The 12,931-nt window shown below is 46.3% G+C and overlaps 1 protein-coding gene across 2 annotated transcripts in view; it reads left to right on the plus strand.

The window, feature by feature from the left end:
- The first annotated feature begins 1,457 nt into the window (after positions 1-1,457).
- Positions 1,458-12,931, plus strand: part of ADCY8 (adenylate cyclase 8) — a 179,563-nt gene continuing 168,089 nt past the window's right edge. Inside the window, exon 1 of one of the 2 annotated variants that reach the window (XM_048841664.2) lies at positions 1,458-3,997. In XM_048841664.2, the coding sequence (XP_048697621.2) occupies positions 3,092-3,997 (906 nt within the window). In that variant the 5' untranslated portion in view covers positions 1,458-3,091. The remainder of the gene's footprint in view (positions 3,998-12,931) is intronic. The other variant, XM_048841661.2, reaches the window with a different exon arrangement.

The following is a 12,931-nucleotide window of genomic DNA, read 5'->3' on the forward strand; positions in this document are numbered from 1 at the left end:
GTCACTAGGCAGAGGACACATGTGGGGAGGTCACATGTCCTCCCTTTTAGATTATGCTGGAGAGTAAATACAGTCGAAACTTTCAGTGAAAGCACTTTTGTTTGCCTGTTTGTATCAACTGTCTATCAGCCAGACAATCGTGTCCCCGTTTATTTATTTCCTGTCACTGCCTCTCTAAGAGTAAAGTTACCAGGAGCTTTGGGTTCAGCAAAAGCCCAGGTAGCAACAGGATCTGATCCAATGCAACCAACATTATAATATATTAATATATTAAGATTTCAGTTAGACAATTAATACATTAATATAATAACATTAGAGCATTTACTGCTTCTTATGTTACCTTCATATTATGCTGTTTTTGAACTGGCAAATTGACTGTTTGGTTAAATCATATTATAATGTTTGTCCCTGTTTCCTTTGTTAAAATGTGATTTTTATAGTGAGTTGAGTAAACTAGACATGAGATCCCTTTTCTACTATGATTTGGGGTATCATTATTATTAATCAGAATAATTATGAGCCCATAGTTATGATACCGCTTCTTATATTGAGTAGCACTTTCATCCTCAGGGAGTCTCAATGTTTTAATGGGATGATTCTTGAAGTGAAGTACTGCCCAATATGAGTACAGATATTATTTCTATTATTATTTATTATTATGTATTAATCCTTGATGTCCCATTTGTTACACTCTCCCACTCCAGATCAGTGTCTTTTTCTACCCTGCCCCCTAAGAGTGTAATGATCTTCCACTCCAGTTCACCAAGCCCACTCCTCATCCAAGCTCTTTGTGAGGATTTTCTTTGCTCTAAGTCTGTATAGTGCCTAGCAGAATGGGGCTCAGACTTGGTTGGGACCCAGCCTTGTGGATTCAGTGTTTACTTGTCCACACTGCTTTGTTAACCTGGGTTTACAGTTGCTGGACCAGGCTCTTCTAGCCATGCTAACATGTCTATACTGCACTATGCAGACCTTCTGACTTGTGTTTATGGCTTGACCTGCATCGACACTGCAAAATGGCAGGGATTGGACCTTAGTCCTTGATGGATCCTAGGGCCCAGGTCCAGGGGGCTGCTGACCTGGATCAGCAAGATGTGTGTGCATGACCCATAAGGGGTATTTGGGCTCAACCCTGAGTCTGAGCCGAGTGTGTGGATGCTCTGGATGGCTGTTGTAATACAAATAATAGTCATTGAAATCCTTCCTAAAATCTATTTATTCTATATGATGTCCACCAGAAGTGAGTTTAATAATGAGGAGGGGACGCAGAAGTCACTAAGTCCTACCCACCTCTGGCTCTCCCAGTGCCTGCCGATTTCTGTGCGCCTGTTCTCTACACTGCAGGCTCTTTAGGGCGGGGGCTGGCTCTCTTGATCTCCCCCCCCCGCCCCCCCCTCCATTGTCAGCACTTAACAAACACTTCAGTTCAGTTCCAAAGTCAGTGCCAAAGAAAGTGGCCGGCTTTCACGGCGCCTCTGAGCCGAGCCGAGCCGAGCCCGGGCAGGTCCTGACTCGCCGCCCCTGCACGGGGGATGATTCTGCTGTCACTGGACAGAAGGGGAGGGCAAGAGACTAGAGCCTGACGTCACTGGGCATCAGCTGACCGTGCCAGGGCTCTGCCCGCCTCTTCCAGGAGCAGCCGGAGCAGCCGCGGCAGCCCCGGACACCGCGGCCGGTCTTTACCCCGCTAATCCCGTCTATCCCGGGCGCTAACGCTGCGTGCGCCGCTGCTGCTAATGCCGGCCCGCGGGAACCACTCCGCGCCCTGCTCGCCCGGCCGCCGGCCGCGCGCGCCCCGGGGAGCCGCGCTCGCGGCAGGGCTCGGGCTCACATCTGCCTGCAAGGACCGGGTGTGGATTAAGCCCGGCGGCCCCGAGAGCTCATGAGTTCCCGCCTCGTCCACGCGGCCGCCAACACTTTTGAGAGCGAGGAAACTCCCGCCCTGCTCTCTCCCGGATCCCACACCTGGACCGCGGCTGCCCCAGTCACCCCCGAGGGCGGCTGGAAGTGAGGGCGCCCGGTCTCGCCTCTTTCCCCGGCCCGGGGGCAAGTGGCGGAGCCCCTGGATGCTCGGAGGCGCGCCTGGAAGTCCCGGGGAAAGAACCCGCGCTCCGAGGTGCTCTGAGAGTTGGTTTTGCTTTGTGCAAAGCCCGGCCGTGGCTCCCTGTCCTAGGCTCCCTCCTGCGGGGGCGGGCCCGTAGCCCAGAGCGGCCATCCCCGCCGGACATGTGCAGCTGCAAGTCACCGCTCGCAGGAGAGAGAGAACAAAGTCCCGCTGGGCTGGAGTTGCGTTTGGCAGCCGCTTTCTCCGCCCCTGCCAGCCCGCACGGGGAGATGCTGCTGCCCAGCCCGCAGCCAGGGATGCGGCACCGCTCGTTGCCCTGCCCGTCCCGTGCCCCGGGGCTGCCCGGCCCCCACTTCTAGGTTTCATGAGTGACCTCGGCAAAGACCTTGCTGGGTTGTTTGCTTCTCCGCTCGCTCTTGCACGGATGGCTTCTGCGGCCCGGCGCCTGCGGGGTGACAGCAGGTCAATGAGCCGCTCGCTCCCCGAATCCCGGGGCGAGTAACAGCCGCACCCCGGGGGGCTGAGCTGCCCGGTGGGACCGCCGGGGCTGCAGACTCTGGGGGTGCATGTTGCACCGCTCCGTGCTCCCGCAGCTGGTCCCTGGATGGGACCAAGGCTGCTGCGTCCCTGGGACGTTGCCTCGCTGAGCCTGGGGGCGGGAGGGGGAGGGGGGCGCTTTGCCGGTCCATGGGCCTCTCCTCCTCCTCCTCCTCCTCTCTGCGCTGCGCGGTGCCAAGCCAGACATCACCGCGGCGTGGCTGCACCTGCTAAAAACCAACCGGCGGCAGAGCCAACCAGCCCGCTTCCCTCCCCCGCCCAGCCCCTGTGCAACAAACCAGCCCGCACTCGCGGCATGCGGCAGGGGACCCACCCGGCTCTGCCAGGGGCGGCCGGCGCGCCAGGCACGGGGCCACCCGGCCCCGCCACCCTCCGCTGACCGCCCGCCTCTCGATGTGACACTCGCCCACCCCGACACCCCCTCCTGCTCCTCCCCCCCCCCCGCCACCCCTCTGCCCCCCGGCCGCCATGGAGCTCTCCGAGGTGCGCTGCCTGAGCGACAGCGCGGAGCTGTACACCATCAACCGGACCCCCCCGGGCAGCGGCCGCGCCAGACCCCAGCGCCTGCTGTGGCAAACCGCGGTGCGCCACATCACCGAGCAGCGCTTCATCCAGGAGCAGAGCAGCAGCAGCGGGGGGAGCAGCAGCGGCGGCGGCGGCGGGGGCAAAGCCCTGGGCTCGCAGGACTCCTGCTGCCCCAACCACCACCCCCACCCGCCGCGCCGCCCCTCCGAGCGCCACAACAACGGGGGCACCAAAGTCTTCCCGGAGCGCACGAGCAGCAGCGGGGACCTGGGCTTCCTGCACCTCGACTGCGCCCCCAGCAACTCCGACTTCTTCCTCAGCTGGGGCTACACCTACCGCGGGGTCATCTTCCCCACGCTGCGCAACTCCTTCAAGTCCCGGGACCTGGAGCGCCTTTACCAGCGCTACTTCCTGGGCCAGCGGCGCAAGTCCCAGGTGGTCATGAACATCCTGGACGTGCTGACCAAGCTGACCTTGCTGCTGCTCCACCTGACCCTGGCCTCGGCCCCCATGGACCCCATCAAGGGCATCCTGCTGGGCTTCTTCACCGGCATCGAGGTGGTGATCTGTGCCTTAGTGGTGGTCAGGAAGGACACGACCTCCTACACCTACCTGCAGTACAGCGGGGTGGTGACTTGGGTGGCCATGGCCACGCAGATCCTGGCCGCCGGCCTGGGCTGTGGCCTTCTGGGCGACGGGATCGGCTACGTGCTCTTCACCCTCTTTGCCACCTACAGCATGCTTCCGTTGCCCCTCACCTGGGCCATCCTGGCAGGACTGGTGACTTCCCTCCTGCAGCTCGTCATGCAGCTGGTCATCCCTAGGCTGGCAGTGACTTCCCTCAACCAGGTACCCTCTTCATAAAGTGACAGCCAGCCTGCACTTCTGCCCCAGGATGTGCGGGGGGGAGGGGGATAATAGCCCTTGATTTCTTTAGTCATTGAAATGTGTGTCACTGGGAGGAGAAGGACAAAGATAAGAGACATTGGTTACAGTAAGAAAGCCCCCTGGGAAAGGGAGCGTGGCCTGGGTGAAGCACCTGAATTGGGGCAAGGGGGATGTAGAGGTGGGTTTGCTGAATTCTGCCCCTCCCCCCCACATATCTCACTGCTGCCCCTTGAAACACTTTTTGGGGAGAGTGGAGAGGCTTTGGGGTACCCTGTCACTTCTCCGCTCCTCAGTTCAAGCACTGATCCAGTAGTTAAAGCACAGGAACTGGGAGGCAGCAATGTTGATGCCTCTTCCCAGCTGTGCTCTGATCTCTGGCAAATCACTTCACTTGTTTGTGCCTTTTGGTTTCCTCACTCTCAGAATTATACCCTACCTCCCAGGGGTGTTGGATGTGTGGAGCATTTTGAGATGCTGGCATGGAAAGTGTTGTAGAAAAGTGTGAAATGTTATTGATGACTTTTTTTCCCAAAAGAACATAAGAATAGCCATATTGGCTCAGACCAATGGTCCATCTAGTCCAGTATCCTGTCCTCTGAGAGTGGGCAGGGTCAGGTGTTTCAGAGGGAATGAGGGCAGTTATTGCGTGATCCATTCCATGTTGTCCAGTCCCAGCTTTTGGCAGTCAGAGGCTAGGGATGCACAGAGACTCTTGGCTAATAGCTGTTGATGGACATATCCTCCATGAACTTATCTAATTCTTTTTTGTATCCTGTTATAGTTTTGGCCTTCACAACATCCCCTGGCAAGGAGTTCCACAGGTTGACTGTGTGTTGTGTGAAGAAGGGCTTCCTTTTCTTTGTTTTAAACCTGTTGCCTATTAATTTAATTGGGTGACCCCTGGTTCTTGTGCTATGTGAAGGAGTAAATAACACTTCTTTATTTACTTTCTCTCCACCATTCATGATTTTATAGAGCTCTATCGTAGCCTCCCTTAGCAGCTGCTTTTCCAAGCTGTAAAGTTAATCTCTCCTCATGTGCAAGGTCTGAGAGTCAGAGCTGAAGCCCACTGAAATAATGGAAAGACTCCCATTGAATTCAAAGGGCTTTGGATCTAGTTCTTAGGCAGCCATCTAAACAGTCACCCAAAATTGGTTTGCTGGTAGAGGTGGGTCTTCCTGGGTCAAACAGAAGTGTACAGGGCACTTTGAAGGAATCACTTAGGTCAGGGAGTTTATTGCCTGGTGGAGGTTGTGTGTGCAGTTTATTGGCTAACATACCCCTTGTGAGAGCAGCTCAGGCATGAACGTTCTGAAATGTTAACTGCGTAGGGGCAGGAAGGAAGGACAAAGAGAGTAAATTAAGGACTTAATATTACTTTGCACTCCCATAGCCCCTTTTGTCCTACAATCTCAAAATCACTTTACAAACATTAATGTACAAAAATTTGCAACATCCCTGTGAAACTGGGAAATATGATATTTTGCTAAGCTTTTTTCTCCCACTCACTGGGCAGCAATGGAGAACTTAGTCATTTAGATGCTCCTTTCTCCCCTTCTAGAATGTCATGGTTCTGTGGTCCCCGTATTTCAGATAAGATTATCATGTAAACGTGACTCACTAAAGTGGAGAGGGGAGGCCAGGGGGAGTTAATCTGAGCCAGAGGAAAGCACAAAAATAGCATCATTTTTCTTATTTGGAGACAGTATCTAGCCTCATTTGTGTCTTCTGCTGTTGTGGCCACATGACCGTAAGAGACATGCAAGTAGACGGTGTGCACATTCTTACACTAGGAGTTTTGACTAGATTGGTCTCCTGGCAATCAGATGCCTCAAACCAGTCTCATGGCAGCCAGATGATTCTGCTTATATCATTTAGTACTACAGCTAGTCCATTTCATTTATTTATCCTTGACCTTATGGTCACTGCAAGCACTTTTAGGAGCCTTGCCTTATTTCTAATTGCACTCCTTTCCTGTAACAGCTGGTCTGTTTGGCTGCCTTTGCTTGTTAATGTCCAGGCTCTTTATGATTTATATACAGGAGGCACAGTGTGTCTTACATGGCATTAGCTGTTAGAATATGAAATAGTTGTGCTGTACTATAAAGTCTTTGCTGCTTACAATTAACTATAGTACAAAAAGGAGTACTTATACCAATCAAAATAATTGTCTATGGCAGGTTTTCATCCCAATCCACAAAAACCTTAAAGACTAACATTTATTTGGGCATAAGCTTTCGGGCATAAGCTTATGCCCAAATAACTCTGTTCCAGTCTTTAAGGTGCCACTGGACTCCCTGTTGTTTTTGTGGGTACAGACTAATGCGGCTACCCCCTAATACTTGACATCCCAATCCAGTTTCACTTACCAAAATGTACTTCTGTGATCTTTTTTCATTGTGAGTAATACTGTATAATCTGCTTCATGCATTTCAATGCAGTTAACTAGTCTTTTTGGGGGAAGGGGGGGTCATTCATAACATAGACATTTCTTGGGAGAGATACCAATTATCCCTTCTATTTGACAGCACAATACCTAGTCAGTTATATGAATGAAATGCTATTGAACCATGCAAAATGATAAACTACTTGCTACATGATTGTCTTCATGAACTAAAGATATAGAACTGGGTAATAGGCTCCACACACTATTCAGTACATGGGTGTTGTTTTACACTTTACACCTTTAGACCCAGTTATTTAAACTATCAAATTATAAATCGCTTCAGCACGTTTTTCTCCACTAGAATATTTGATTTGACCTGATCCTCCACCTCCGTGCCAGTCAAAAGGATATTAACATTTATATGACATTTCACGTTTTTTTCTTTTTTCTTCTCTTTTTCTTTCCATTCCCCCCCCCACACACACACACACACTAAGCATTCACCTGATTTAAGGGAATATAGAGATATTTAAGAATATAAATAGCTCTCTCTACCCCCTACCCCATCAAAAAATGTTTCAGAGAATACATAGTTTAGACGATTTTATTTTTTGATCTTGTATTAAAGTGGAGGAGGAATGGAATAGTAAGTAAAGCCAGAGCTGGCAGGCCTGTGACCTCTATTTACACTGGGCGCTCTCCTCTGGCTTTTGGTGCTGAACATCCTTTGCCTTTTTATTTTTGGATGTAGAACACTTTCATTTGGCTCCCTCTTGTGGTTTCTTGTTACTTCCAATAGCAGCTTCTCTCATCTCCCAGCTTAATTTGATATTTACTCTGCCAGTCCAAATGGTTGGCATGATCCTGCCAGGTGCTTAGAAACCCCTGCAAGGCACTGAACGCCCTCAGCTCCTGTGAAGTAAATGGGAGCTGGGTGTGCTCAGTACCCCCACAGAATTGGACCTATTGTCTACATGATAAGGTGTCTCTAAGGTGCCACAAGTACTCCTTTTCTTTTTATGATAAGGTGTAGGTTAGGATAAGTTTACGGGTACTGCACTAAGACGCAATCAGGTATTGCACTAAGACAATGAATTGTAATTCAAATCACATTATCTACCTTGTACACTTTATGGATTTCTTGCATGGTAAAGTGAAGGAACAGGAAACCATTAAACAATATTTATTGCATAGGGGCAGCACATTATAAAGTCATAGTGATGTGATGGCTGCCCTATCATGTAGTTTAGAATAACTCTTATTGTTATTCTTATCATGTCCACAATGTACGAGGCTCTGTACACTCACATGGGAAGATACAGCCCAAAGGGTCGCTTTGCACTGTTATAGCCATTTTCCCTCTGAGGCTTTCAAAGCATTTTAAAATTATTAATGATTTAAGCCCCATAACACTGTCAATATTATTTTACAGATAGGTGCAGATAGTTTAAATGACTTGCCCAAGGTTATACATTAAGTCTGCAGGAGAATTCAGCTATCCTGATCTTCCAGATAAAACTGTCTCTTTTATCATATGGTTTATTTTACCTGGTTGTAAACGTCAAATTCACTGACCCGTGACTATCTAATAATATTACATGCAGTGTTGTCACAGCTGTGTTGGTCCCAGGATATTAGTGAGATAAAGAGGGTGAGATAATAAAAGATAAAGTAAAAATAAAATATATTACCTCACCCATGTTGTTTCTCTAATAATGTTCTGGAAGCTGTAATAATTTAGCCATCTGGATAGACAGGAAGGTGTGTGGGTACCTACATTAGACCAGCTACATGAATTAAAATATGCCAGGAAAGATGGAAAAGACAGAGGGTGAAATTCTGAGTTTTTCTGGAAATAAGAGGTTTTCCATTGACTTAAATGGGGATTTCATGCAGGGAAAATATTGCGCACAGTACTGAATACAATAGCATGGTCTATAGCGTAGCTAATTCATTAGCTTATCCAGTAGTATCTATGTGGACAATGAGTCTGATTCTTTTCTTACTCACACTGGTGTAAATCAGGAGTAATTCCATAAAAATAATGAGGTTATAGTGGTGTAAGAGGGGAGTCAAGTACCAGGTGTCCTGTTTTCTCTTTATCCTAATTAATTACACTTTTATTGAGAAGCACATACTCAGATGCAGCTGAAAGTCTTCAGTCTTCAGACACACAGAGCTTGCCTTTTGGGGTAGCTGTGATTTTTGTTATTTAAGGCACACATTTTAATGCATATAAATATTGCCCACAGTTCACCGTTTTCTCCAATAGTCATTTGCAAGAGGTTATGTGAATTTCCCTGCACCGCTTTTCCAAAATATTATTTAACCTCTGATTTACTTATAGCACTTTAAGGGAGAAAGTGGGGGAGGGGAGGAAGAGAGAGAGAAGTGAAATGAGAAATGAGATAAAGAAAACAAAATTAGATCTACTCAGGCCCAGTTCTGCAAGGTGCCCAGCACCTATTGGAAGATTCTGAGAATTCTCATCTCCCACTGACTTCCAGTTGAGAGTGTTGAGAATTGTACAGGCAATGTTCAATACTTGCCAAGGTTAAAGCCCACAAAGAGGGTCTGATCCCATAATCCTGTTGAAGGCAAAGCTTCTGTTGACTTCCCTAGGAATTTTCCCTGAGTAAGGGTTGCAAGATCAGGCTCAAAGTCTTTACCCCGCTAAAAACATAACTCTCATTTTTATTCGGTCAGCTACTGTGATGTGGTGATGTTTGCTGCAGACATTCCTATAAACGAATTCCCAGAGAGTGTCTGTTTGTATTGTATTTATGATTGTGTTTTCCTCTATTGAATTATAAAATATAAAGAATAAATTATCTGCGTCAGGAATATAGAGAAGAATAAACAATTCACTGCATTTTATATTATTATACAATACAGGCAGATGATGCCATAGATACGAATTCTGATAGGCTGCAAAATAGTCATGTAAATCATGTACATAAACTGGATTTTTATGCTCCACTCCTGCAACCATTGTTCATGTAAGTCAATGAGCCTACCCATGTGAGAAATAGCTACTCACACTGATGGCTTGGAGGATCAAGTCTAAATTACGTACATTAAACCAGGCTTTTAAAAAGAGTTAAGGAACACTACCAAGATTAGTTAGACCTGTAATTTGATCCTTCTATTAATAAATATCTTTGCAGAGGCTATGCAGTTCTTTAGATTTATATAGGTTGGTTTTTTTCCAGACATGTTTCAAAGTTATTATAAAAAAAAGATGACAAATGGCAACCTTACAGTAACAAACTAGTGTACATACTTAATGGGACTAAAAGATTTTGTAAACACATTTCACCTTCATTATTTCCAATAATTTATTGTTGATATCAGTGTGGGAATTTTGCCAAATACCTTGGCAGTATCCTTTAAAATATTTTAGTCTAAAATTGTTTTAAAGACCAAGTTGAATTTGAAAGTCAAAAAATGATTAAACTGTTTCACTCTTTAGCCCTAAAGCCTCCTTCATAGTACAATTTACTGTCAAGTTTTACTGCCATTTTTTACCTGGGGTGATTTATAAACTGATTGTATTTTTTTAGAATGGATTATGACCTTGTTTTTATATCCCAACGGGTATCAGTGGGTCAAAGCATAATTAGATTAGAACTGGATATACTTTTCTCTGGAGCAGCTGCAATAATGTGCCCCATAGGACAAATGCATTAGTCATATTTACAATTTGATGATTAATTGCATTTTGAGAGTTCATCAGAAATGGAGTAATCCAAGCAGGAACATGGAAGCCTGTTTTTATCACTAAGCTTTATCACTGAGTTTCAGACAACAGCAGAACTCTAGGGCACTTGCTCTCAGTGGAGGTGAGTACGATCATTTTGATAGATTATTGTCAAAATCGCTCTGATGATGATTTTTTTTCCCCATGATCAAAACAAGGGGATATGCTGGTTTGGCCAAAATAGCAACTTCCAGCAAAAACCTCTTGTCTGCTAGCGTAGTGCACCAAGGTAGTTATTGATCATGAATGGATCGGATTGGCATGGTCCTTTTTCAGATGTGCAAGAAATTAAAGGAGGGTAACATCCCCATACTCAATCCTGTATTCATGCCTGCCCAGCCTGTGAATCTGGCCATGGCTTGGAAGGAGGAATAGCTGCACCTATTCAACTGATACTTCCCTCTGTAAGCAAGTGGGAGGAGAGGAGGCCCAGAGTGGGGTGGGGGAGTTCGGGCTCTTCCCGCATCGCTACAAGAGTAGCTGGCAAGGCACACATTGGGGTAAGCTGCTGTATGGAATGGAGTGAAATAACTTGTTTCCAGAGTAGGAGAGCATGGTTCTCTGAGATGTTTGGTCTGCTCCTGGGGCAGTATAGCTACCTATCACCCCCCTAACTCAAGGCAGGCTGTAATATTACAGGCTAGCCCAGTGCCAGGGGCACATATGAAAAATATGTCAGTTATTTGTACAATGTAGAGATGAACATTTACAGATCGATTCCAATCTCAGTTACGCTGATGTAAGCCAGGAGTAAATGTGATCAGTCTGGTGTGCAGGGCCTGAACCAGAGAGATGCTAACTCTCCCAATACCCATTGATTTGCTGGTGTTCAACATAGCTTCGAGCCATGCCCAAAGGGGTCTTGCTAGGTGCTGAATGAATGGAAGGCACTCAGCAGTTTGCACAGGGGCCTGATTAAAGCCCACTGAGGTTAATGGAAAGACACCCATTGACTTCAGTGAGCTTTGGATCAGAATATAGGATTGATTTTTCTTTAGGAAAACCAGCAAGATAATTCGGCATTTCTACAAAATGTTACAAGTACATTCCAGGTTAAAGCACTGATTTATGCTTGGAAACCTGCTCATTCTGTCGTGTATTGGTTTGCTCCGATTTCAGTCATTTGGAATAAATTATGTCAATCTTACCTTTATAAACACCTGAATCTGTATCTGATGATGCTGATGTGCTTCTGCCTAAACTACAAGAGAGCAAATGAAGAAGCCAAGAGCATGTTGCACAATGCAAACTTCCGAAACATACTATCACCTGCTGACACAATAACTTTTCATCATGCAAGTTTTGTTTATAAGCAACTATTTTAAGAAGTCCTTGAATTTCATTTGCATTTCATTTGCCAGCTTCTCCTGCTGCAGGATTTCACACAGTTAGTCTTGCAGCAAAGACTCAGACTTTAAGGCCAGAAGGACCATCATGATCATTGCAGGCCACGGACCCTCATTCACCCAGCCCATAACTCCTGTCTGAGTTACTGAAGTTCTTTTCAGAGTAGCAGCCATGTTAGTCTGTATCCGCAAAAAGAAAAGGAAAAGGAGTACTTGTGGCACCTTAGAGACTAACCAATTTATTTGAGCATGAGCTTTCGTGAGCTACAGCTCACTTCATCAGTGAGCTGTAGCTCACGAAAGCTCATGCTCAAATAAATTGGTTAGTCTCTAAGGTGCCACAAGTACTCCTTTTCTTTTTGCGAATACAGACTAACACGGCTGTTCCTCTGAAACCTGTCAAAAAGAAAAGGAGGACTTGTGGCACCTTAGAGACTAAACAGATTTATTTGAGCATAAGCTTTCGTGAGCTACAGGAGAGCTTATGCTCAAATAAATTTGTTAGTCTCTAAGGTGCCCCAAGTCCTTCTTTTCTTTTTGAAGTTCTTTTGTTCTTGACAAATCCATGCTGGCTATTCCTTTAACACTATTATTCTATATGTGCTTACAGGCTGATTATTTTTAATAATCGAGAGGAGGGTTGCTGAGTAGTTTAATTAACCACTACTGCAATGTGGCATTCTGAGAAATCACTGAAGCATTTCAGTGCAGCAACAGCCATTTTATCAGCTGCAGCAAAAAACTGCATTCCTTGCACATAATCCAAAGGGTTTGGGGCTTTGTTTGTTTGTTTGTTTTCTCATCCTGGTGCTCTTAGTATTAATTTAATTCATATTTTCTACCTGTTTTGAATTATGAATCTGAATGCAAAGTGCACATGCATTTCATGATTTGATTATTGTATCTACTGCAATTTTTGATTTTTTACCAGATTTTTTCCCCAACGTTTTACGACGTCATATGCCAAAGTATGTTCTTTTCCTGAGACACCCTACATTGTTTCCAGATGCATCGTCCTCTTGGAGTTAGAGAGTACAATCCCGATTTACCAAATCAATAGGAGCCTCTAATGGGACCAGGATTTCACCAAGAATATTTTTGATTCTTCTAAACAAGGGCGGAGAGAGAGAGAACTGCAGTATTTACACAGATATCCTAGTTCATATGGTTAGAAGAGGTTTGCATTACAGACACGTGACCGTTCCTCCTTTTCTCCAATCTCTGCTGATTTACGTAGGTGGTCAGTTCTTCAGGGCAGGCACCGTCTCTTTGTTCTGTGTTTGTTCTGTGTTGATCCATGACGGGGGCCTGGAGGCACAACTACATACAAATAATTAATAATAATTTGGTAAAGTCTTTCTGTGAGTCAGAGACATAGCGTGGAAAATTATTTATCAAATACT

Source organism: Caretta caretta, chromosome 2 (genome assembly GCF_965140235.1).
Source record: "Caretta caretta isolate rCarCar2 chromosome 2, rCarCar1.hap1, whole genome shotgun sequence".
NCBI classification, from domain to species: Eukaryota; Metazoa; Chordata; order Testudines; family Cheloniidae; genus Caretta; species Caretta caretta.